The 25,500-nt window shown below is 36.1% G+C and overlaps 1 protein-coding gene across 4 annotated transcripts in view; it reads left to right on the top strand.

Moving 5' to 3' along the window:
- The window catches only part of SCN2A (sodium voltage-gated channel alpha subunit 2), a 143,395-nt gene that overhangs the window by 26,047 nt on the left and 91,848 nt on the right, over positions 1-25,500 (top strand). Inside the window, exons 1-2 of one of the 4 annotated variants that reach the window (XM_078451187.2) lie at positions 23,024-23,165; positions 24,917-25,127. In XM_078451187.2, coding sequence (XP_078307313.1) covers positions 25,077-25,127 — 51 coding nt within the window. In that variant the 5' untranslated portion in view covers positions 23,024-23,165; positions 24,917-25,076. Of the gene's footprint in view, positions 1-23,023; positions 23,166-24,809; positions 25,128-25,500 lie in introns of those variants that run through there. The other 3 variants (XM_078451185.2, XM_078451186.2, XM_078451184.2) reach the window with 3 other exon arrangements.

Here is a 25,500-nt window from a genome sequence, read left to right as displayed (position 1 = left end):
CAAAGCGGGGCTCGAACTCACGGACTGTGAGATCATGACCTGAGCCGAAGTTGGATGCTTAACCGACCAAGCCACTCAGGCGCCCCCTAGAGTCATACTTTTAAACAAAAAAGACGGTTTGAAAAATGATGGTGGACTGGTAGCTGTACTAGATACATGTAATTTGTTCCTCTATTTTTCTATCCCATACCCTGAGACCTGGGATGTTATTTGCTAGCTCTGTATCAAAAGGCACAAATGGGTGGGATGGCCAAAGATAGGCATCAGTAGGAATTGGAGGGTTGGAGGGTTTGACGAGGATGAAGTTAGGGTATTTATTTCTCACATTCTTCCCTTTCAGATTGCCAGGGTAGAATGTGAAGGCCATAGTTCCTGCCAATCAGCTCTTGCTCCCTCCTGATTACAGTAATAATTTCTTCCTCTCGCTTCTTACTGCTACTAGCCCTGGGGTAGTGTAACCCCACTAGTGCTTTGTTGGTTTCCCTTAACTCTAACATGCATTGTGAACAGTCTTTTTGTGTTTTAATCTCTTCAATTAAATTCTTTTGTGTCATCTATTTCTCCACCAAAAATATTTACTATAATGCTGGCACTAATGAAACAATTGACATGAATCTGATTATTTGATTTTTACAGTGACCTTGTGAGTTAGGTACTATTCTAACCAAATTTAAAATATGAGAACATTGGGGTGCCTAGGTGGATTGATTGGTTAAACATCTGACTCTTGGTTTCGGCTCAGGTCATGGTCTCACAGTTTGTGAGATCAAGCCCCTTGTGGGGCTCTGTGCTGAGTGTGGAGCCTGCTTGGGATTCTCTCTCTGGCCCTCCTGCTCATGCTTGCTCAATAGACAGATAGATGACAGACAGACAGATAGATAGATAGATAGATAGATAGATAGATAGACTGAAAAACATAAAGTTTAAGTAACTTGATGGTCGCAGAGCTAAGAAATGTCTAAGTCAAAAATGAAGTCCAGTGTGTTTGACTCCAGAACTAATCTTAGATGTGGTAGTAAATTAGCTAATATGCTTTTAAAAATAATCTCATATTTTTAGTATCTATATAAATCTCATAGACAAGACTTAAGTCCAGAAAAAAATAGAATAAATAGGAACATGTTAGGAAAATTTAATTCATAGGTAATAAACTAACACAGAAGACACAGAGATCTGAATTTGTAAATAGTCTATTACATGCAGTCTTCATATCTGAATGCTCAGGATGTTATTTAGTATCATAATTCTTAAGAAAATGGAAATGAGAGGGACAACATTTTCTTCAATACACAAAGAAAGCCTTTTATTAATACAAATATGTCATACAAATTAATTGAAATAATCTACTTGCTATCTGTGATCATTTTTCAGTGACTAGAAGCAGATAAATTAAATTAAAATTTTTAAAAACCCCACATTCCTAAAGATTGCTGTGAAAATGCATTTCACTTATTAATTATATCCCCGAAATCCATATTCATTCTTTTTTTTAAATCAGCTTTTTTAATTTAAAAAAATCACGCAATTAAAACAAAAAGATCAAAATACTATTTACTGAGAAATTTCTGCTAATCTCACGTAGGAGTATGGCAAAAATGACATCAGAATTTATTCTTATTCCATCTATAGAAACCGGAAGAGAAGAGGACAACCGATTTTCAAAGCCCTCATCATCTCTTACCTGCAATTCCTAACCTTTATGTTCCAAATAGTCTTCCCACCTACATAACTGGTAGTAAAAAAATCTTTCTTCCATGAGATTTATGAAATTCTTCCTGACATGTAGGTTTTGACACTGCCATTTTGGTACCTTGCAGATTGATTTGTGATAACATCACTAACAGGCCACTTATAGCCTATATCAAGGCTCAGCAAACTATGGCCTTTTATAGCCTCTTTTGTTTAAGATAGTTGGGAAATACAGAAGACTGTTTTGTGGCACATAACACTTACATGAAATTTGAAATTTAGTGTCCAGCAATAAAGTTTTATTGAAGGACCATGCTTATTACTTAATGTATATTTGTCCACGGCTAAAAATGGTAAAAGTAATAGGCCTTATGTGTGCGTGTGTGTGTGTATGTGTATATATATATATATATATATATATGGGGTGTGTGTGTGTGTATACACACACACACACACACACACACACACACACACATATATATAAAATGTAGATATATCTATACATTTTAGTGTTTAAGTTCATTCATCCAGAGGTTTAAATACTGTCAAATACCTATGCTTCGTAATTACAGTACAATGTGAGTATATAGGCCAGAGGTCTGCAGCTCAGTTTCTATAAGGGCCATTTAGTAAATATTTTAGGGTTTGTGGGTCATATGGTCTCTGCTGCAGCTATGCAACTCTGTCCTAGTAACATGAAAATAGCCGTGGACAAATATACATTAAGTAATAAGCATGGTCCTTCAATATAATTTTATTGCTGGACACTAAATTTCAAATTTCTAGGAAAAGTTGCTATGACTGATGTTAGAGAAGTTACTGCCTGTGCTGTCTTCCAGGATTTTTATGGTTCAGGTCTCATACCATTTTGAATTTATCTTTGTGTATTGTGTACAAAAGTGGTCCAGTTTCATTCTTTTGCATATTTCCGTCCAGTTTTCCCAACACCCTTTCTTCAAGAGGGTTGTCTTTTTCCCATTGCATATTCTTTCCTGCTTTGTCAAAGGTTAATTGACCATATAATTTGGGTTTTATTTCTGACAATTCCATTGCTCCACTGATGTATGTGTTTATTTTTGTTCCAGTACTATACTGTTTTGATCACTACAGTTTTGTAATATAACTTGAAGCCCAGAATTATGATACCTCCAGCTTTGCTTTTCTTCTTCAAGATTGCTTTGGCTATTCAGAGTCAGAGTCTTTTGTGGTTCCGTACAAATTTTAGGATTGTTTTTTCTAAAAGTTCTGTGAAAATGCTATTGGTATTTTGATAGGGATTGAATTAAATGTATAGGTTGCTTTGGGTAGTATAGACATTTTAACAATATTTGTTCTTTCGATCCATGAGCATGGAATGTCTCCATCTCTTTGTGTTATCTTCCATTTCTTTCACTAGTGTTTTATAGTTTTCAGAGTATAGGTATTTCACTGCTTTGGTTAGGTTTATTCCTAGGTATCTTATGATTTATGGTGCAATTGTAAATGGGATTGATTCCTTAATTTCTCTTTCTGCTACTTCATTATTGGTATGTAGACATACAACAAATTTCTGTACATCGATTTTTATATCTTGCAACTTTGCTGAATTTTTTTTGTCAGTTCTAGCAGTTGTTTTTGATGGGGTATTTAGAATTTTCTGTATATAGTATCATGTCATCTGCAAATAGTGAAAGTTTTAAATCTTTTTTTTAATGTTTACTTATTTATTTTGAGAGAGAGACAGAGAAGGAGAGAGAGAGAGTCCCAAGCAGGCTCCACACTGACAGCAGAGCCCATTGCAGGGCTTAGTCCCATGAACCATGAGATCGTGACCTGAGCCAAAATTAAGAGTTGGATACTTAACCAACTGAGCCACCCAGGTGCACTGAAAGTTTTACTTCTTCCTTACCAATTTGGATGCCTTTTATTTCTTTTTGTTGTCTGAATGCTGTGACTGGACTTTCAGTACCATGTTGAATAAAGTAGTGAGAATGGGCATCCTTGTTTTGTTCCTAACCTTAGGGGAAAAGCTCTAAGTTTTTCCCCATTAAGGATGGTATTAGCTGTGGATTTTTCATATATAGTCTTTAGTATGCTGAAGTATGTCCCCTCTAAACCTATCTTGTTGAGGGGTTTTTATCGTGAATGGATATTGTACTTTGTCAAATGCTTTTTCTTCATCTATTAAAATGATCATTTGGTTCATATTCTTTCTCTTATTGATTTGATGTATCACACTGATTGATTTGTGAATATTGAACCACTTTTGCAAACCCAGGAATAAATCCCACTTGATCGCGGTGAATGACTTTTTTTTAACGTATTGATAAATTTGGTTTCCAGTATTTTGTTGAGGATTTTTGTATCTATGTTTATCAGAGATATTGGCTGGTAGTTCTTTTTTTATGTGATGTCTTTATCTGGTTTTGGTATCTGGGTAATGCTGACCTCATAGAATGAATGTGGAAGTTTTCCTTCCTTTTCTATTTTTTGGAGTAGTTTGAGATGAATAGGTATTAACTCTTCTTTAAATGTTTGGTAGAATTAACCTGTGAAGCCATCCAGTCCTGGACTTTTGTGTGTTGATAGTTTTTTTCTTTTTTTTTTTTTTTATTACTAAGTCAGTTTCTTTGCTTGTAATTGATCTGTTCAAATTTCTATTTCTTCCTGTTTCAGTTTTGATAAGATATGTTTACAAGGATTTATTCATTTCTTCTAGGTTGCCCAATTTGTTGATATATAGTTTTTCATCATATTCTCTTATAATTGTTTGTATCTCTGTGGTGTCTCCTCTCTCATTTATGATTTTATTTATTTGAATCCTTTCTCTCTTTTTCTTCACAAGTCTGGGTAGAGGTTTATCAATTTTATGATTTTTTTTCAAAGAACCACCTCCTGGTTTCATTGATCTATTCTATTTTTTATTTTGCTCTTTACTTTCTATATCACTTATTTCTGCTCTAATTTTTATTATTTCCTTCCTTCTGCTGACTTTAGGCTTCATTTGTTGTTCTTTTTCTGTCTCCTTTAGGTGTAAAATTAGGTTGTTTATTTGAGATTTTTCTTGCTTCTTAAGGTAGATCGCTTTTGCTGTGTCCAAAAGGTTTTGAATGGTTGTGTTTTCATTTTCATGTGTTTCCATGTACTTTTTTATTTCTTCTTTTATTACCTCTTTGACCTGTTCATTGTTTTTTGTTTTGTTTTGTTTATTTTTGAGAGACAGGGAGAGAGACAGAGCACAAGCAGGGGAGGGGCAGAGAGAGAGGGAGACACAGAATCCGAAGCAGGTTCCAGGCTCTGAGCTGTCAGCACAGCACCCTACATGTGGTTTGAACTCATGAGCCGTGGGATCATAACCTGAGCCAAAGTCAGATGCTTAACTGACTGAGCCACCCAGGCATACCGACCATTCATTGTTTAGTAGCATGTTATTTAAGCTCCATGTATTTGTGGTCTTTCCAGATTTTGACTTGTAGTTGACTTCTAGTTTCATAGCACTGTGATTAGAAAAGATGCATGATATGACTTCGATCATTTTTAATTTGTTGAGTCTTGTTTTGTGGCCTAATATGTGACTTATTCTAAAGAATGTCCCATGTGCACTTGAAAAGAATGTGTATTCCACTGTTTAAAATGGAATGTTCTAAATATATCTGTTAAGTCCATCTGCTCCTGTGTGTCATTCAAAGCCATTGTTTCCTCGTTGATTTTCTGTTTAGATGATCTGTCTATTGATGTAAGTGGGGTGTTAAAGTCCCCTATTATTATTGTATTATTATCCATTAGTTCCTTTATGTTCGCTATTAACTGTTTTATATATTTGGATACTTTTGTGTTGGGTACATAAATATTTACAATTGTCACATTTTCTTGTTGGATTGTTCCCTTTATTATTACATAGCGTCCTCCTTTGTCTCATGTTACAGTTTTTGTTTTAAAGTCTATTTTGTCAGGAATAAATATTGCTACTCCAACTTTCTTTTGGCATCCGTTTACATGATATATGATTCTCCATCCTCCCACTTTCAATCTGTACGTGTCTTTAGGTTCAAAATGGGTCTCTTATTGGTAGCAGATAGATATGTGTTGTTTTTTCATCCATTCTGTCACTCTGTGTCTTTTGATTGGAGTGTTTAGTCCATTTACATTCAAAATAACCAATAATATATATGTATTTATTCCCATTTTATACCTGTTTTGTGTTTTTTTCTGAAGATTTTTTCTGATCCTTTCTTGTCTTTCTTTCATGGTTTGCTGGTTTTCCTCAGTGATATATTTTTTCTGTTTAAAATTTGAATATTTATTAGTAGTTTTTGATTTGTGGCTACCATTAGGTTTGTATATAACACCTTCTGCATATAGCGATCTACATTAGGTTGATGGTCATTTAAGTCTGAACCCATACTTTACTCCTCTCTTCCCCACATTTTAGATACATGTCATATTTTACATCTTTTAATTTTATGAGTTCCTTGACTAATATTTTACAGGAATATTCATATTAACTGCTTTTGTGTTTCCTACCTTCATACTGTCACTTTTGGTCTTTCCTTTTCACTCAAAGAGTCCCCTTTAATATTCCTTGCAGAGTTGGTTTAGTGGTCATGAACTCCTTTAGTTTTTGTTTGTCTGGGGCACTCTTTATCTCTCCTTCTATTCTGAATAACAGCCTTGCTGCATAGAGTATTCTTGTCTGCAGATTTTTCCCATTCAGCACTTTGAAAATATCATGCCACTCCCTTATGGCTTAAAAATTTTCTGCTGAAAAATCCCCTGATAGCCTTATGGGGTTTCCCCTTGTATGTAAATGTCTTCTTTAGTCTTGCTGACTTAAAAATTTTTATCACTATATTTTGCCATTTTAATTATAATATGTCTTGATGTGGATCTGCTTTTGTTGATTTTGTTGGGGTTCCCATGTGACTCCTGGATCTGGATATCTGTTTCCTTCCCCAGATAGAGAAATTTTCAGCCATTATCTCTTCAGATAAATTTCCTGCCCCCCTTCTCTCTCTCTTCTACTTCTGGGAAGCCTGTAATATGAATGTTATTACATTTGATGGAGACAGCTCCCTAAGTCCATTCTCGTTTTGCAGAATTCTTTTTTCCCTCCTTTGTCAATCTTGATTTTCCATTACTCTGTTTTCTAGGTCATTAATTTGTTCCTCTGATTCTTCCAGCCTGTCGTTCATTGCGTCAAGCATGTTTCTAATCTTGTTTATTGCACCTTTCATCTCTTATTGTTTCTTTTTTTATCTTTGTGTTAAGATATCACTGATGTCTTCCACTTCTCTATATCTGTTTCACTTACACCTCTGGCTGTGGCCTTGTCCTGTTCTTTCATTTGGGAGAAATTTATCTGTCTTCTCATTTTGTCCAAATCTCTGTACCTATTTGTGTGTGTTAGGCAAGTCAGCTACATCTCCTGTTCTTAAGGGTAATCGCCTTATAAAAAAGGGGTCCTGGGGGCGCCTGGGTGGCGCAGTCGGTTGGGCGTCCAACTTCAGCCAGGTCACGATCTCGCGGTCCGTGAGTTCGAGCCCCGCGTCAGGCTCTGGGCTGATGGCTCAGAGCCTGGAGCCTGTTTCCGATTCTGTGTCTCCCTCTCTCTCTGCCCCTCCCCCGTTCATGCTCTGTCTCTCTCTGTCCCAAAAATAAATAAATGTTGAAAAAAAAAAATTTCTAAAAAAAAAAAAAAAGGGGTCCTGTAGTGCCCTGCTGTGTAGTATTCCCCAGGGCCTGGTGCTTCTGGGAATGTCTCCAATGTGTGCTTCATATGCTGTGCTGTTGTGCCCTAGCTGCTTTATCATTCAGGCCAGTCATCAGCAGAGGTTTTATTTGCCTGTTGTGGACAGTGTTTCATCCCTGGCCTAAATGTGGCACATTTTAACTGGTTGTGCTCTGGTCTGCTTGTGAAATGAGACCTGTTACTACTGCCACTGTGACCAAAGCCTCACAAAACACCCAGGTCAGGAGACATGGTGTTGGAAGGGGTTTGGGCCAGTCTTCTGGGGGAGAGGGCCCACCATGCTGGGACTGAGGCAAGGTGAGTGGAAAACGCAGTTCTACCAGAGTGTGGTGAGGAGGAAGCTTTGGTGTAAGCAAGTTAGGTGGCAAGTGTCAGTGTTGTGCTGGTGCCTGCAGGTGGCCCTGTGCTTATGTTTGGGGGTGGGGAAGGGAAATGACACTGGTCAGTTCCTTTGTTTCTGGAAGGGTCTCTCCATGAGCACTCTCTCCCTGGGACATACTCCAAGGTGAACAACTAACCTCCCCAGTGTGTGCCCCAGGTGCTTTTTAGATCACGGTTTCCATGTTGTATGTCTGCTGGCTGTTTGCCCTTCCTTTTTTCCAAGAGCAATCCCAGTATCTCTCTGAGCTCTCCCAGAGCCAAGCACACTCACCTTTAATACTCCAGGCTTTAAGCCCAGCTGGCTTCAAGAACTCACAAAATTTGGGCCCTCTTGCTTTCCAAGCCAATTGCTATGGGGATTCATTTTTCCCATGTGCTCCCCTGTGTTAGTCTGTCTTTCACCCTTCTCTGTGACCGGGTCTCCCTCCCCACTGCAGCAGCCACAATCTGTTTCTCTCCCAAGCTGAGTCTCTGTGCTTCCAACCTTCTTTTCTACCTTTAGTTGTGGAATTTGTTCTGCCAGTCTTCAGATTGATTTCTGGAGCATTAAAGATGATTTGATATTTATCTAGTCATTTTCCTGGGACAAGGTGAGCCTAGGATCCTCCCACTCTGCCACCAACTTCCTGTCTCCTATTTTTCAATTCTTCTACTAGTCAGTGTTTCCTCTGTTTATATCTAATCAATGCTTTCTCCAAATGACATTGGCATATTTTCCTGTAAAAATTAATAGTGAAAATGTCTAGCTTTTCCTAACTTTGATATAAATATTTATAATGTGTCATCACTAAAATATATTTACATCAGTACCCATAGTGATATAATTGTATCAAAGTAAATTTTATTTGAGACAGATAGACTTTATCATGTAAAGATATTTCTTTTATTTCTTTTTACAGAGAGCATTTATAATTTGTAAATACATGCAAGACTTATTAAATGCTATTTCACATATTTATTTCACATATTTCACATAAATGCTAGTTCATATTTTTATTAATCCATTGACAAAATCTATTTTATGAACATATTTTCTAATTTTTTAATAACTATTTTGGGTGGTTTTTGGTGCATTATTTGGTTAAGTAGTTGATGAATTTTATTTAAGATTTTTTATGTCTGTATTCATTAATGACATTGGTTGTAGATATAAGTTTTGGTAAAGTTTTACTATCAAATTTATATTTTTCTGAAAATCTTTTGGGTAATTTTCTATTTTTTCTATGCTTGAGCCAGTTTTTTTGACAGGTTTTTTTTATTATTATTTTTGAAATATAGTTTATGCACAATGTTACATTAGTTTCAGGTGCACAACATAGGAATTGTACAAGTCCATACAATATGCTGAGTCAGTTTTTAAAATGTGCAAGTTAAGTGTTTCTACATAATGTCAATACTTCTTTTCTAGAAGATATCAATAACTCATCTATAAAGCACCTTATTGTTATTTTAAAGTAGTTTTACATTTTTTCAATTTATTTTCTTAGAATTTGCCTGGTCAGTTTATTCTTGTGCCATTTTGACAATTTCATTTTCATATGTGTTAACCATTTCATAGAGAATTGCTAAGATTTATTTACTTTTATTATATTTTTTAAATAATAGACTTTTTAAAAAATATTTATTAATTTTGAGAGAGAGAGAGTGAGGCAAGCAGGGGAGGGGCAGAGAAAGAGGGAGGGAGAGAATCCCCAGCAGTGTGGAGCCAGTTGTAGGGCTTGAACTCACAAACCATGAGATCATGACCTGAGCTGAAATCAAGAGTCAGATGCTTAACTGACTAAGCCACCATGGCACCCCAAGAATTGTGAAGATTTATAAATTTCAAAATAAGTTTTCTATGCTTAATGTATTATGGTCAAAAATATGACTTGGGTCTACAAATTCTACTTTCTAGAATTTACTGAGGTAGGATTTGTTTGTTTTCCTGGTGCTTTCTATACAACTGATTAGTTTTATAAATTACAAAAGAAAATTTTCTCTGTACAGTGCAAAGTTTGGTGTATAGTTACTGAAATAACAGTAATAATTATTTCATTCAAATCTTTAATGTTTTTACTTTGTTTTCATATTTTATCTCTCAAAAACTTAGACAAATGAATTTATATCTTCTACAATTATTGAATTTCTAACAGTTTTGCTTAATAATGTACTATGCTTAATTTTATAAGTTTATGACTAGTATATTCTTATTGAAAGATTTACCTTTATAAGTATAAAATTACCTTATTTATCCATTTAAGAAATTTTTGCCTTGAAATATATTTTGTCTCTAATAACATTGCAAGCCTTACATTTTTGTTTGTATTTGCCTGATATATTTTTGCCCATTTTTTATTTTTAATTTTGGCAATTTGTTCCATGCTTCTTTTAAATAAACAGCATCTGTTCAACTTTTGCTTTGTGATCTAATTTAGTACTTTTCGTTATTTAACGTGAATAAACCAATTCACAATTTGTTATCATCAATGTTAGGTTTATTTGGGCTTTCTTCTGACAACTTGTTTTGTGGTTTCTACTTTTATTTTTTTATTATTTCTCCTGATTTGCTTATGAACTACATCAACTATATTGTTTTCCTTTTTTTCTCTTTTTTTTCCTAGCTATTTAGAATGCATATATCACCTTGTTTTTCACTGCATTATTTTCAAAGAAATTGTCAGCATAATAAATTAAACTATTATCACATGTAAAAAAAAATATATATATCTATATAAATTTTTTCCTTATCCAAGTATTTCCTAGTTTTTAAAATATTTTGGGTAATGTTAATTTAAAGAAACGCTCTTTATAAGTGTATTGTTTATGAGTGTATTGTTCTTTATAAGTGTAGCAATTCTGTTTTATAAGGAGTTATCTGCAACAGTATTAAGATTATGCCCCTTATTTTGAACAATGACCTCTTTTTACATGCCTGGTGATTTTTTTCTCTTTACTCATCCTTACAGATGTTATTCTGTGCTGTATAACATCGGGATTTGAGATGGTTCTATCAGGAAACCATTTGAGATGGTTTCCTATAAATATCTAAAAATCTTCAGGCAAAAGAGAAAGCTTTAAATTTCCAGTTGTTTTAACTTTGCCAGTTCAAAGGTCCAGTGGCCTAAGGAAAACAGGAGAGATCACAGCAGGAACTATGTAGATTTGGCAGCCAGGACTAATCTTATTTCCTGAATTCAGTTGCCTGATGGCAACTGCTCGTGGGGAGCAGTATTCCTATTCTTTATCTGGCATGGCTATTTGCACCTGTTGTAAGCTGGGCATAGACTTTGCCATCTGGCAAACATCTCAGAAATATTGGTGATATTCTCAGTGTCCTACTGCTGCTGCAAAACTTACTCTTGCTCTAACCCTTGCCGTGGGATCCAGTTGTGACCATGGTACTCTCTGGGCACATTTTTCATTTATTTCTGAATTAAACTGATCTTCCTTATGCCCACAATCCTGGATGTATTTGGTTTTCCTGAAGTCAGTTCCCGTGGATTATTCTGGAAAAAAACACTTATGGCATGTGTAAATCTTTCTTCCTAGTTTCCAGAAATGACCCATGTTTTCCTCCCTCAACTCATTTTAGAGTGTGCATTTCACTTGCATTTTCACTTGCATCTGGCAAATGGGAGGGTGGTGAGTTGGAAGGAGAGTGATTAGATGTCTGTATTTGACAGACTTTTACCCAAAAGTAAATGTCTTCAAATCCTAAGATTATTCATGAGTAAAGAGATATAATGGAAATATTCACTGACTCTAATAAATAGATATTTTTATTTACTTCATGGAAAACAATTCCCATTTTTATAATCTTTCAGTTCAAATTTCTTCCGTCCTCATTCTTTTTAAAAATCTTTAACTTTTTCCTTTCTTCAGAGACAACAAATTATTACCAGTGGAAAGAGGACTGGACTAGGAGCCAGAAAAACAGAGCTCTGGTCCCAGATCTGATGTTTAATATCTATACTCTGAAATTCTATAAGCTTCAATTTTATCACCCTTAAAATGAAAGAAATAGACCACATTCTCTCTAAAGTACCTTCCAGTTCTATACTTCTTCACATCCATATTAGTGGAATTATTGCCAGGCTGAATCCACACTTTCCTTTGAACAAAAATTCCATTCGTATTTTATATTCATTGACAATTTAAAATATCAGGTTATTTTTCCTTAATGCTATTTTCATGTTTAGCCAGACTAACAAAATTAAATAAAGGAAGATGGTTTTTTTTTTTACTATTTCATTATATTTCTTTTTACTGAAGTAATTTTAAAATATTTTAGTTAATAATGAATCTATTTTTCAACACCCTTTTCTGAAAGATTATTATATTTCTCCTTGTTCTAGAAAAAAGTCTATGATAGTCTAATGAACTGTGGAAATATTTACCTACTCTTAAAAAGCATACATCTGTATATCTTTTGAATTTAAAAGACTATGTTTATTAGCCATTCAAACTTCTCAAATTTTTTTCTCTTATGGAATAATTAGAAGCATTCATTCTTGACCCTCTCACCCCCAACACACCAACTGAATTTCCAGCTGACTTGGCCTTCTTACGCAGAAGATTCCTCACTAACATCCCTGAATTTAGTTTCTCTTCTTGCTTCGATATTTCAGGGCAGAATACGTTTTCTGTAATAAACCTTTCATTCTGTCTTCCTTCATAAATTTGGGTGGCTTCATATGGAATTTGACTTTAAAGAACATGGAGATCAGTGAGGGCTGTGAAAGAGAGAGAAGCTGTCTGCGTCCTGTGCTTCATGTCTCTCAGACAAGAATCTTGGAGTTCTCTTCATCTTATGCAGTTCCTTCTCCACCCACGTTCAGTCAAACTTCAGATTTTACTAAAGCAACTTCAGAAATGCTCAAATTATTTCCTCCTCATTCCATTGCTTCTGCCTCATTTTGGCATACATTGTCTCTTGTCTGGACTCTTATGATAGCTTTTTATCTTATCTCCTGTCCTACAGGCCCTCACATTTCAGACTTCTTCCATAGTATCAGAATAATATCTAGGAAATAAATCTGATTATATTGCTTTACTGAATAGTGTTCCTCAATGTTCCCTGTATCCTTACTGTAAAATCCAGATTGCTTAACTTGCACATGAGGTAACTCCACCCCATGGACTTCATATTCCCATGAGGTTCTACTGGATGTAAAGCCTGGATAGGTGGCAGTAGTCATAATCTGACCTGGTAATAGTACCTAAAATAAAATTTTGAAATCCTAACACTAGCAGGAAGTAGAACCATGACTAATATTTTACAGTCTATATAGGTGATTTTAGTCACCATGCAAACAGGGTGTTTGCACCAAGTTGTTGAGAACTTGGACTGGACATCAGGTTGCCCCAGGCCATATTCTGGCTTCTCTACTTACTAATCTGTCCTTGGGCAAGAAATAAACCTCTTTGGGCCGCCTTGTGTATAATAAGTTTACTAATTGTTCTCATCCCAGAGGTTATCATGAAGATTGAATTAAATAATAAGATTGAGTGATTAGGTGAATTTGATCTTTCTGTTAACCTCAATTTATGAATTTTTTTTCCATTTACTCTAACTTTTTCCCACATTTAAGTATTTCTTAAGCAAGTTTGTGCACCTAATTCTTTTATTTCTTTATAAGCCACTTACTGCTTATCTACTTGCACTAGTGTGCTAGAACTGTAATCTTGATGTACTATTATTTTCATATTAACATTTTATAATACTTAATATTTTATAATGTACACTTCTCTTCTTGATAGTTCACTTTTCTTATTAAAAAACTTCAGCAAGTTGCCATTGGCCTTTGACATTCTATTTGACATCTTCTCCACTTCGGCCTCTATCATTTTTCCCTTATTAGATCTGCAACATCATCTAGGTAAGAACTTCTACTCCAGTCCAAGTGATCCTTTCATGTATATTGTCCTGGTCTGCTTTGCTTTCTCTTGTAGGCCAGAGCCAGGTCCTGCTTAGGATTGGGCCTTTGCTTATGATTTCCTTTCCAATTGGAATGCCTCCATTTTTGGCCCAGCCTTTAAAGCTTAGTCTAGGAGTGCTTGGGTGGCTCAGTCTGTTAAGGATCCGACTTCGGCTCAGGTCATGATCTCACGGCTCCTGAGTTCAAGCCCCATGTCAGGCTCTGTGCTGACAGCTCAGAACCTGGAGCCAGCTTTGGATTTTGTGTCTGTCTCTCTCTGCCCCTCCCCTACTTTTCTCTCTCTCTCTCTCTGTCTCTCAAAAATAAATAGACATTTAAAAAAAAAAATAAAAATAAAGCTCAGCCTAAGTTCCACCTCATCAAAGAAGTCTTTGTTCATCACTTCAGCCCTTTAACTTTTCATAAGCAGCAAAAGATATAGAATAAATAAATAAGTCCTTTGGAGTGGGGAGTCAAAATACACATCATACTCTTGCATCTGTTGTTTATTTGCTATGGCCACTGACATAGGCTGACTAAAACCTTGGTTTCTTTTAAGATGAAGTTATTTATACCTCTCTGATATACTTCCTAGTGTTGTTGTAAGTGATAAATAAAATAAGTCACAGGAATAAAAAGTATAGCTTAGAGAATATAGTCAATACTATTATAATAATAGTATTATCATCTCACTGTATAGTGACAGATGATAAATACATTTACCCTAGTGAGCATTGCATAACTTATAGAATTATTGACTCACTATGTTGCAATCCTGAATTGTTGACTCACTCTGTTGCAAACCTGAAACTAATATAGTATTTTATATAAACCATATTATATTTACCATATTTATAAATAATTTATAAATTTATAAACCATATTTATACTATATAAACCAAACTTAAGAATAACGAAAATAAAATAATGTATATAAAACATTTATAAAAATTTTTAAAATATCCATTCAAGTTTGTCATTGTTATCACAAACAAATCGTATACCACCTTGCTACTTGCCTTGTATTGTTTTTGTACATTGCTGTCTTATGACTGTTACTGGGCTTAATACTGGAATTTACATTTCTACATGTTTGACTACGTAATTAGATTTTTAATTCTTTGGGGTCAGGGAATATTGATGGTATTAAGATCAAAGAGCCATACTCCCAAGTATCTTAGAACAAATTATCTTAGAGGCATAAATAGGCTTGTACCTCCTATTAAAGTATAATCCCTACCAGAGAGGCTTATATTCTCATCCTAGCCACATGGAGACAGTGAATTGAAGACAACTGATAGGGACACTCTTCAAAAGAAAGAGGATCAGTAAGGGAGTGAACAAAGCTGGTTGGTTTGTCTCAGCTTACCCATGTCTGGCTTGTTGTAGCCACACAGACTTCATGGGAAATAAGTAGAAGAAAGGCAGTATAGCTTGGACTCATGCCATTTTCTTTTCTGAAGGATAATTTTCATAAAATAAAATGCATATTCAATTGAGTTTTGACAAATGTAGTCTCCCATTGTCACCACTACCCCAATCAAGATGTGAAACATCTCTACCTCCCCAGTGCCCTTTCCCAGTCAATCCATCCTGGCTCCAGAGACAACCAGTTTTCTGATTCCTAACACCATAGCTTAGTTTTGCTCAAAAACTTCCCCTAAATGAACCCATAAAATATGCACTATGTTTTTTTTTTTGGCATCTTTCACTCAGCACTCATTTTGTTGCATGTGTAAGTAGTTCAAAGCATTTGGTTGTTGAGTAATATTCCACTGGTTACATATATCTTAATTTATTTTTCCTTTACCTATTGATGGTCATGTGAGTTGTTTCTGGGATTTGGCCATTATGAAAAGGTTGCTATGAACATTCTGGCAAAGGTCTTTTGTGTGTGGATATTTTCACTACTCTTGAGGTTGTCAGAAGACTGGATAAAAAGCAAGATCCAATGATATGCTGTTTTCAAGAGACATATTTTAAGTATAAAAATACAGACAGGTTAAAAGTAAAAGAAGAGCAAAAGATCTAGTGTAAGCACTAATATATATAACATATGTCATTATATTATATGACATTAATATAATATAAAGTAGACTCCAAGACAGGAATATTAACATAGTTAAAAAATGGTCATGTCATAGAATAAAAATACTGATTTGTAATAAGACCTAACACTCTTAAATGTGTATAGCAAAATCATAAAATTTCAACATAAAAGAAGAAAAAATGGACAGAAATAAAGTGAGAAATATAAAAATACACAATTATTGTTAGAGATTTTAACAATCTTCTCCCAGTCATTGATAGAAAAATAGAAAACAAATTAGTAAGGATATAGAAGACTTGAATAATCAAACATGAAGACGTAATTGACATTTATAGGATAATACTTCCAATTGCAGAATATACATTTTTTCTTTCTTTTTTTTTTACACTCTCTTCAATTATACATGAAACATTTATCAAAGACCACATGCTAGGTCATAAAGTAAGACTTAATTCATTTCAGAGTATTTGACAAAAGGAGAATTAAATTAGAAACCAATAACAATAAGGTGTGTATAAAAAGGCAATATTTTTTTTAGCAATTAAGCAACACATTCCTAAATGTTCAATCCATGGGTCAAAGAAGAAATCATAAAGAAAATGACAAAATATTCTATACTGAATTACAGAATGCAACATGTTAAAAATCTGTGTCTTGGGGCACCTTGGTGGCTCAGTCAGTTAAGCATCCAACTTCAGCTCAGGTCATGATCTTCCAGTTCGTGGGTTTGAGCCCCACATCGGGCTGTGTGCTGACAGCTCAGAGCCCGGAGCCTGTTATGGAATTCTGTGTCTCCTTCTCTCTCTGCCCCTCCCCTGCTGGCACTCTGTGTGTCTCTCTCTCAAAAATAAACATTAAAAACATTTTTTTAAAAATCTGGGTGTCCATTCCTTTTAATTATTCTTTATTCTCAGAAACTGATTAATTAAATTAACAATAATCAAAATACCATGAAAGGGGAGAGGCAGAAAAGCAGACTGAAGGTTGAAAATTATAGGGATCATGCCTACCATCAGCCAGTGTTTTTATTCTACTGCAGTTATATGAAGTCACTTGATATTGCTTAAACTAAAAGGAAAATATCCTTTCAGTGTCAATAAACAGAACGCTAAATAAATATTTTGGCAATTTTTCACTGATAAATCCCATATAAGGGTATGTATGATGCCTCCATTTCATCCAATGACACAGTAGCAGAAACAGTCTGGATAGTGTGTTTTTTTTTAATGTTTTTATTTATTTTGGGGGGTGGGAGGGGCAGAGAGAGAGGGAGACACAGAATCCGAAGCAGACTCCAGGCTTCAAGCTGTCAACACAGAGCCCGATGCGGGACTTGAACCCATGAACCACAAGATCATGACCTGAGCCAAAGTTGGTTACTCAACCGACTGAGACACCTAAGAATCCCTGGATTGTGTTAATATTGACAGAGATTATAACTAAAGAATAAGTTAATCAGTGATTAAAAAGTTGAATAGACAACGAAGAAAAGTTGTGAAATCTTTCTTCTGATATCTGAGACAAAACCATCTGTCTCTGATTTCAGTTCAATCTTTAATGAATATAACCAGTCTGACTAAATAATCTATTGGAAAGCCCCCTTCCAAACACAAAACCTATAATTTTAATTAGTGTTGGTTATGGTGCCAACACAAGGGAAAATGTTTGCTCAGTTCCATAAAGAATAGTAGGGGTTTTATTCTAAATCTAAGTCATATCTTTTAATTTACAAATCTTTTATTTGGAAGACTGTTTTCTTTGTAGAACTCCAAACATTCCTCCTCCCCCACCTCCTCCTCCTCCTCCTTCTCCTCCTCCTCCTTCTCCTCCTCCTCCTCCTCCTCCTCACCTCTTTGTCTTTCTTACTCTCACTTTTGCTCTTTCTCAATGTGTGTCTTTTATGAGAAACCAAAGAATATTCAGTTTGAAATATGCAAGCATGATTTGAACTTTTCAAAAAATGTGTGAGTCATTTCTTGCCCTTTGATAATTTCCAAGTGACGAGGCTGCTTTTACCAATCAATCCCTGCTTTTAATGATTTCAGTATATTTTGTTTGGTTGGGAGTGAGAAAAATAAATGCAAAATGTCATTCATGAGTATGAGCCTGCAAATGAATATGTAGAAGGCAAGTGATTACTTTATTGGGGGACACAGTATGTTTTCCTGAGCCTTTTGCCCTTTTCCCTTCCCAAGCCTGCTGTTTTTCCTGTTTCAGTTTACAGATGAACGTGATACAGCAGTGTGGTCGGATGGTAATCACACGATCTGACATTTGTGGCTTACACATCTATGTACATGGATAGAAAGCTATTCAAAAATCCAACCATCTTGTGAGTTCTAACTACACTTTTACAATTCACATACATGAAGTTATATAGGGAAACTTTTAAACATGGAATGCAAGAAATCATTTCATTTAAAATACCCTTTCTTCATTCATTCTTACAGGCAAAAATTGGTATTTTAATAATGTTAAGAAAAAGAAGAAAATGAATAAGCAATGTCAAAATGCCTTGCTGTTCAAAGAGTATATTACTTCAAATGATCTGAATTCATTCCAGCAGCAACATTATGCATTTGACCGGGACACAAATCACCCTTAGTTAAAGACAGAGGAAAAAACAAGGAAAAAAAAGAGAGAGAGAGAGAGAGAGGAAAAAGCCCTGCATGTCAGGAGATTAAATGAACTGAGGAACAGAGTGCTTAATTCTATATTCTTTCTCTCTAAAAGGCAGTAGGACTGATTGGAAGTAAGGGAATTTACCAGTGAAGGTAGCTGGCAACATGTTGAATAGACAACAAATGCACTCTTCACCCGTGAAAGCAAGCCAACGAAAAGTTTTGTAACAATATCTGTTTTGTAGCTGTATTTCTCAATTGATGCTGTTTTTAAATTGGTTTATTTTTAAAAAGTGCATCATGGTCAGAAAGATTATCTCTTTTTAAATCTTCTAAAATTTCAACAAATATTTCTAGGCATCAAGGATAGGCAACATTTTGCCTTGTCTACTTCTCTGACATTGAGCTGTTTCTAGATGCTAAATTTGGCTGCTGTATTTTCATATCTGTGAGGCTGTTCCTGGGTCCGCCCTACAAATAGCCATCCAGGTTTCGAGTTTTCCAAGCAGCGGAGCATGGCTATCCCGCCTTCGACACCCCCGTTCTGTTCTGTGCCCAGGCTCGGGACATTGAGTGGCAGCGAGCTTTCCTCTATTCCTGGTGTGATTGTTGCTTCTCAGGGTCTGGCTTGGGCTCCGATCTTGACATTTATGTCACAGGTGTCACCGGTGAAACTGCTGGGAAACCAGATGGCAGGCCTAACTGAGGTTGGCAGCATCTGCTGTGGTACTCGTTGTCCCTGCTACCTGCTCTACTTTCTTCTTCCTGTTGATGAGTTATTGTCTTGTATGGTTTCAGTCTTTCAGTATTATTTACCTTTCTACAGGTCTTTCCAAATATGAACTCCTTTCTGTAGTTCTTTCCATGCATTTTCTCCCCTTGGAACCCCATCACTCAGGAAGGCTCATGACTTGGCTGCCTTCTTTGGTCCTTCAGGGGACTTTTGCTTAAATGTCACTTCGTCAGCAAGAATTTTCCTTGAGCACCCTATTTAAATTTACAACACACCCTTCTCCCTGGCCCCCTACCCTGGTATTTTTCCTTCCCTTTCTTCCATTATCTTTTTCCACAGCAATTAGCAGCGCCTGCTATATTCCATGTTGAGCTTACTCGTACATAATCTGTATCATTATGTAGATCTATATCTTCTATAGAATATAAGCTTCATGAGGGCAGAATTTTGTCTGTTTTTTGTCTTGTGGGTTACTTACTATATTCTAAGCATCTGGGAGAATACTGGCTCTTAGAACTTTAAAAAAAGTCGCCCTTTTTTATTGTTAAATAACAAATTGCATTGCAAATTCTGAATATCAGACCTCTTTCTAGCTTTGTATTTGGTCTTAGTCCTTCTGCTTAGTATAGTGTTATGTGTAAGAGCTTTAAGGGCACAGGGAAAAACTGGATAAGGTGCATCTGCTGTGTGTGTATTAGGTATTTTACTTATCTTGTTTTAATCCTCACTATAGTCCGAGTCCTTTGCCTAAAGAAGCACAGCTAGAAAGTAGCAGAGTAAAGATGCCTTTTCTTCAGAAGCATGGTGCCCCCAAAATAATAGTAAGTCAACAAGAGCCCCTCAAAATTGATAATGTTGCATAAATCAGGTGTAGCTACAAACTGAGTGCCAAAAAATGATTGGTTAAAAAGAGAACTGTAAATGAGCTCCCTAAAAAGATAAGCAACAGCAACATCAAAAGAAGGATATCCAAAACTATTTAGAGCCCAGCACCCTTGACTTAAGTGCCTGGACCTCCAAGGTAACTAACTTAAAAAGGAAAACATGTAAAGACACCTAGGTGACTCGGTTGAGCGTCTGACTCTTGATTTCAACTCAGGTCATGATCTAACAGTTTGTGAATTCGAGCCCCGTGTCGGGCTCTGTGCTGACAATGCAGAGCCTCCCTGGAATTCTCTCTGCCCCTTCTCTGCTCATGTTCTCTTTCTCTCTCTCTAAACAAATAAATAAACTTAAAAAATAATTTGAAAAGGAAAACATGTATCTGGACACATATTTTGACATGTTTGCTTAAAAAAATATTGTTTACAGTGTGAAACCAACAAAGGCAAATAGATTCTTTCTTGATCATAAAAAGGCAAGAAGAACTCTCTGCAGTGTTTTCTTACTGTAGTCCAAGAAAGAGTAGTTAATTGTATTTTTAAAACAAGCCAGATTTTATTTGTATGATACTTTTTTACTAGGTCTTTTTTTTTACCTCTTTTGATCTAGTGATACAAATGCAAATTAGGTCTCATTTTTAATTCAGTACCAGGTATGTATGGGGAAACCACATGGTGCAATGAGCCCCGGAGACTAGAAGGTGGTCAACAAGTCCAGACAAGTTCCCTGCCCTCATGGGGCCCACAGCCAAGCAGGAGAAGCCACTGATCAGGGAGATAACATGTTCTTTCCCCCAACTTATTTTGGAGAAAGAATCTTCTGTCTCGCCTGGCTTCTAAGTCTTTAAGATGGTATACATAGCAGATATACTTTTTCCTAATGAAAATGGTAAAGCTTTACCATTTTCAGTAGGAAAAAATATATGTAGATATAGAAATTATCTATCTATCTATCTATCTATCTATCTATCTATCTATCTATCTACCTATCTATCTATCTTCTGGTGTTTATAGCATTACTAAGTATCGAGACACTACCATATGACCAATATGTGAATAGAGTACACACTTACTTGTTTTTTTTGACAAGCATTCATCCCTCCCTTGTTCCAGTGATAGCATCCCATCACTACTTTTAAGGAATGTCCCTATACCACCGCCATAATCCTGACTGTTCATAGGTTTTAAGCAAGGTTTCCTTCTAGTTCCAAGAGTGAGACATTTGGTTTAGGGGAAGCCAATCAAAGCACAAAGCACAGCATTACCTAGGACAGAGCGATTACTTCAGGGATGGGCATGTGACCCAGCTGGAGCCAGTGGGATGCAATGAGAGTTTTTCTGTGTCTTATGCCTATTGGATTTAAGTCTGGGAAGTTGGGAGGCTGCAGCTGCTATTGAACCTTACTACAAATAAGGGTTGAATATCTAAAAAAGCTATCACCATGGAAGTCAGAGCCAAAGAATGCAGCATAACTAGGTAATAGTTATGGTAATGTCAGCTGTATTCCAGAATCATTCCATGCCTAAAGCTAACCCCTGACAATAAATCTTGAACTAATGAATTTCCTTTTCCTTTTCCTTCCATCCTTCCTTCCTTCCTCCCTTCTTACTTTCTTTCTTCTTTCCTTCCTTCCTTCTCTCCTTTCCTCCCTCTCTCCCTCCTTTCTTTCCTTCCTTCCTCCTTCCTTTCTCTCTCTCCTTCTCTTCCTTCCTTCCTTCCTTCCTTCCTTCCTTCTTTCCTCCCTGCCTCCCTGCCTCCCTCCATCTCTCTCTCCCTTCCTCCTTTCCTCCCTTCCTTCCTTCTTCCTTCCTTCCTTCTTCCTTCCTTCTTCCTTCCTTCCTTCCTTCCTTCCTTCCTTCCTTCCTTCCTTCCTTCTTTCTTTTCTCCAGCCAGTTTGAGTCACTCTTTTGTCTCTTGTAACCAAAAGAGACTTGCTAGAGTAACTAAAAAATTCTTTTTGGCTCTATCTTCTCCTTGCTTGTTTCCAACAAATACATTTTCTAATGAAAATGATGAACCTAGAAAATATCTTGATTTAATAATTAGGACCGTTTCTGGATATAATTGGTACCACCGCCTAATTTTTATTTAAATCTTTATTTCAGGCTTTAATTGCATGAGCAAGTGTTTCTTTTTATGACTAAATAAAGTTCACAGATTTTTGGTGTCAGACTTTGAGTTTGAATCCTGAATTCATGATCTTAGGTGACTTTTTCTACCCATGGTGTACTGCCTTTCTTCAGTTTTCAAATCAGGATAGTGAAAGAGTATATTTGATAGGATGTGGGAAGGATGAAATGATACCATATATTCAGACATGTTTGCCCAGTCAGTCACTGGCAGATAGTAAGCCCTCAATCATCACTATGTCATTAATTGAAAGACTGGCATTTAGGATTTCACTAGCTGTTCAGTTTTCTTCTGGCTGCTTTTCAGCCACTAAAATCATACATAAAATAAGGTTGGTGTCCCATTAAGGTAATTTCATTTCAACAGAAACTTTATTTGTATAGCACAAAGACCATCTCTTTGTTGAGTTAGCAAAGCACTATATTGGATATCAGATACTCTGGGGCTAAGGCTAATGTTAAATTCCACTGTACGTAAGACTTTCATTGATTGCTGTTTTATGAATTCTTATTTTTAACGTTCATTATTTACTTTCTCTTTTTACTCTTAATTTCAATTATTTGTATTGATGGAATGATTTCTGGCATATCAAATTAAAAGCATGAACAGAAACTTAATCTGTTAGCAAAATTAATTTTTGAAATCAGCAAAGTCTTAACGTTTCGTTCTAAGAGCCTGTGGAAGATCAAAACTCCCATTAGTGAAAAATTTGGGCGGCTTCAAACACACGGCTCTGTGTACGTACACGGAGTACACGGAGAGAGGTTTCTCTCTTCACAGTTCCCCCGCCCTCTAGTGGTAGTTATAATAACGCCATTTTGTAGTCCCCAAACAGGAAATGCCTGTTCTTACTTCAGTTACCAGAATCCTTTTACAGGAAGTTAGGTGTGGTCTTTGAAGGAGAATTTAAAAAAAAAAAAAAAAAAAAAAGAAAGAAAGAAAGAAAGAAAGAAAATGAAAAAAAGAAAAAAAGAATGATGGAATTTTAGCTGCAGTCTTCTTGGTGCCAGCTTATCAATCCCAAACTCTGAGTGTAAAAGATTCTGCAGGGGTAATGTTTTAATATTCTTATTATGCTTATTCTCTGGGATGCTTCTCTACCTTTACAGTACAATCCTTGGGGGAATCTGCAGAGGACCACTTTCATTTTGAAGCTGCTGGCTGCATGTTTTAGCATGTCTCTTCTATTAGAGCATACAGGCATGGCAGTTTCCTCCATGGAGTATGCATGGACCTTCTTCATGCTTATGTCTGTTGAGGCATGAGGGTCTCTGGGGATGGGTGAGGTAAAATAGAGATGTTTTGGAGATAGTGTGATACTGAGAGAGCAGTCTGCTAGCTGGTGGCTGAAAGGTCCTACTCTACTTCAAAAAAAAAAAAAATGTAGGAACGGTACAGTAGCTTATGTTATTTTAAATTTCCCTGTTTGATTTGGCATATGCTACAGAAATGCTCTGGATATTAATACATTTACTCTTAGAAAATGCACTTCATATAATTAAATGGCAATTCTCATTGCTGTAGGATGGGGGTTAAAATGGATGGATATTTTAAAAGGAAGGAAAATTGGTAAGTGAGCATATACAGATGGCATTCAGGAGTTAAGATTTTGGTTGTATGATTTCAAAAATCATAGAAACTCTTGCCACTGGTTCAGAGATAACATTCGGAATGATTGGTGTACTCTGTTAAGTTATATATGTTAGTCTCGTAAAATAAAATTAGAATACAGTAAACCTCCATTTATGTTATTGCAAAGACCAACAAAATAGGAGTTTGTTGAAAAGATAAACTATCTTACACTTGTTATTTTTTCCAGTCCAAATCTGCTATCGAGATTTTTATGAAATGGGCACTATTTGAGAAAATGAACTATTTCTACAGTATTTCCTAAGGTGTTGCAAATTTGTTAATTTAAGAAGCAATTATACTAGTTAGCAGCAGGTTGCTAAGCCTGGGAGGTCCAAGATCCAGACCTCTGACGTGGATGACTTCCTGCCCGGTTTGGCAGGAGCTGGATCCCTTCCTGTGCAGCTTCCGAGCAGTTCCAAATGCAATCGGGCATCCCCCGCTCCTTCCTGTTCCTTTGCTTTCAAGCAGTATCTACCTATGTTTCCATAGCCTGGCATTTCAGGATTTCCAGAGCTCTTTACCAGGTGCGTTGATTTTGAATAAGCTATTAAAGGTGGAAAAGTAGGCCAAAGGGAACATGGAAAAAAATGGAGAGATACATGCAAGATCCTTGCATAGCCCAGGTTCTATAATTTTGGGTGATTATTCATCTGTTGTTTTGGATCTCTGATATTCTTTTTTCAGAAAGGATGCTGAAAAAGATGGCTGCCAAAATATTCACACAAGTGAAACAGCAAGCACAAACCAGTATCCTCCATTTCTGAGCTCGAAATTGGATATTTTCACTTAAAACATTTTGGGAGTGGGAGACTAGATTACCTCATAGACATCTACTGGGTGTGGAAGACAGATCTCCATGCAAGCAAATGAATGCGTGCATGAGAATCCCCTGAATGCCAAATACAGCTTCCTTAGTAAATATTACAGATAGATTGGTTTATATATTTTATCTCTGTATCATGTAATTGTCACAGTTACCTTTTATCCTAATGACTGTTGCTTCTCTCTCTCTCTGTCTCTCTCTGTCTCTCTCTCTCTGTCTCTCTCTCTCTCGTTTCCATAGCACTTTCTTATGCAAGGAGCTAAACAGTGATTAAAGGAGCAGGATGAAAAGATGGCACAGTCAGTGCTGGTACCACCAGGACCTGACAGCTTCCGCTTCTTTACCAGGGAATCCCTTGCTGCTATTGAACAACGCATTGCAGAAGAGAAAGCTAAGAGACCCAAACAAGAGCGTAAGGATGAGGATGATGAAAATGGCCCAAAGCCAAACAGTGACTTGGAAGCAGGGAAATCTCTGCCATTTATTTATGGAGACATCCCTCCAGAGATGGTGTCAGAGCCCTTGGAGGACCTGGACCCATACTATATCAATAAGAAAGTGAGTTTTTAGACACCTTGTCTTTACTTCCCCCACTTCCTAACTGGTTCTGGGCTAGTCACACAGATGTCTGGTAAAGAATGATGTGCCTCTTCCCCTCTGCCTGAAGTGTCACTAGGATGCTGAGTGGGCTTGAGCATGTAATGGACCCATTATCCTACAAGTCTTTTGGAAGCACTCATCTGAACCTACATTCCCGGGACAAACAGAACTAAAGAAGCATCATGTAGTTGATAACTGAGGAAGGGCAAAAAGTCTATTCAGCTTAGGGTACAATGAAGCAAAAAGTGAAAACAAGGGTTGTATTGTATTATATTATATTATATTATATTATATTATATTATATTATATTATATTACATTATATTATATTA

This window comes from Panthera onca, chromosome C1 (assembly GCF_046562875.1).
Source record: "Panthera onca isolate mPanOnc1 chromosome C1, mPanOnc1 haplotype 2, whole genome shotgun sequence".
Taxonomy (NCBI): Eukaryota; Metazoa; Chordata; class Mammalia; order Carnivora; family Felidae; genus Panthera; species Panthera onca.
This window is presented reverse-complemented; position numbering and strand designations above follow the sequence as displayed.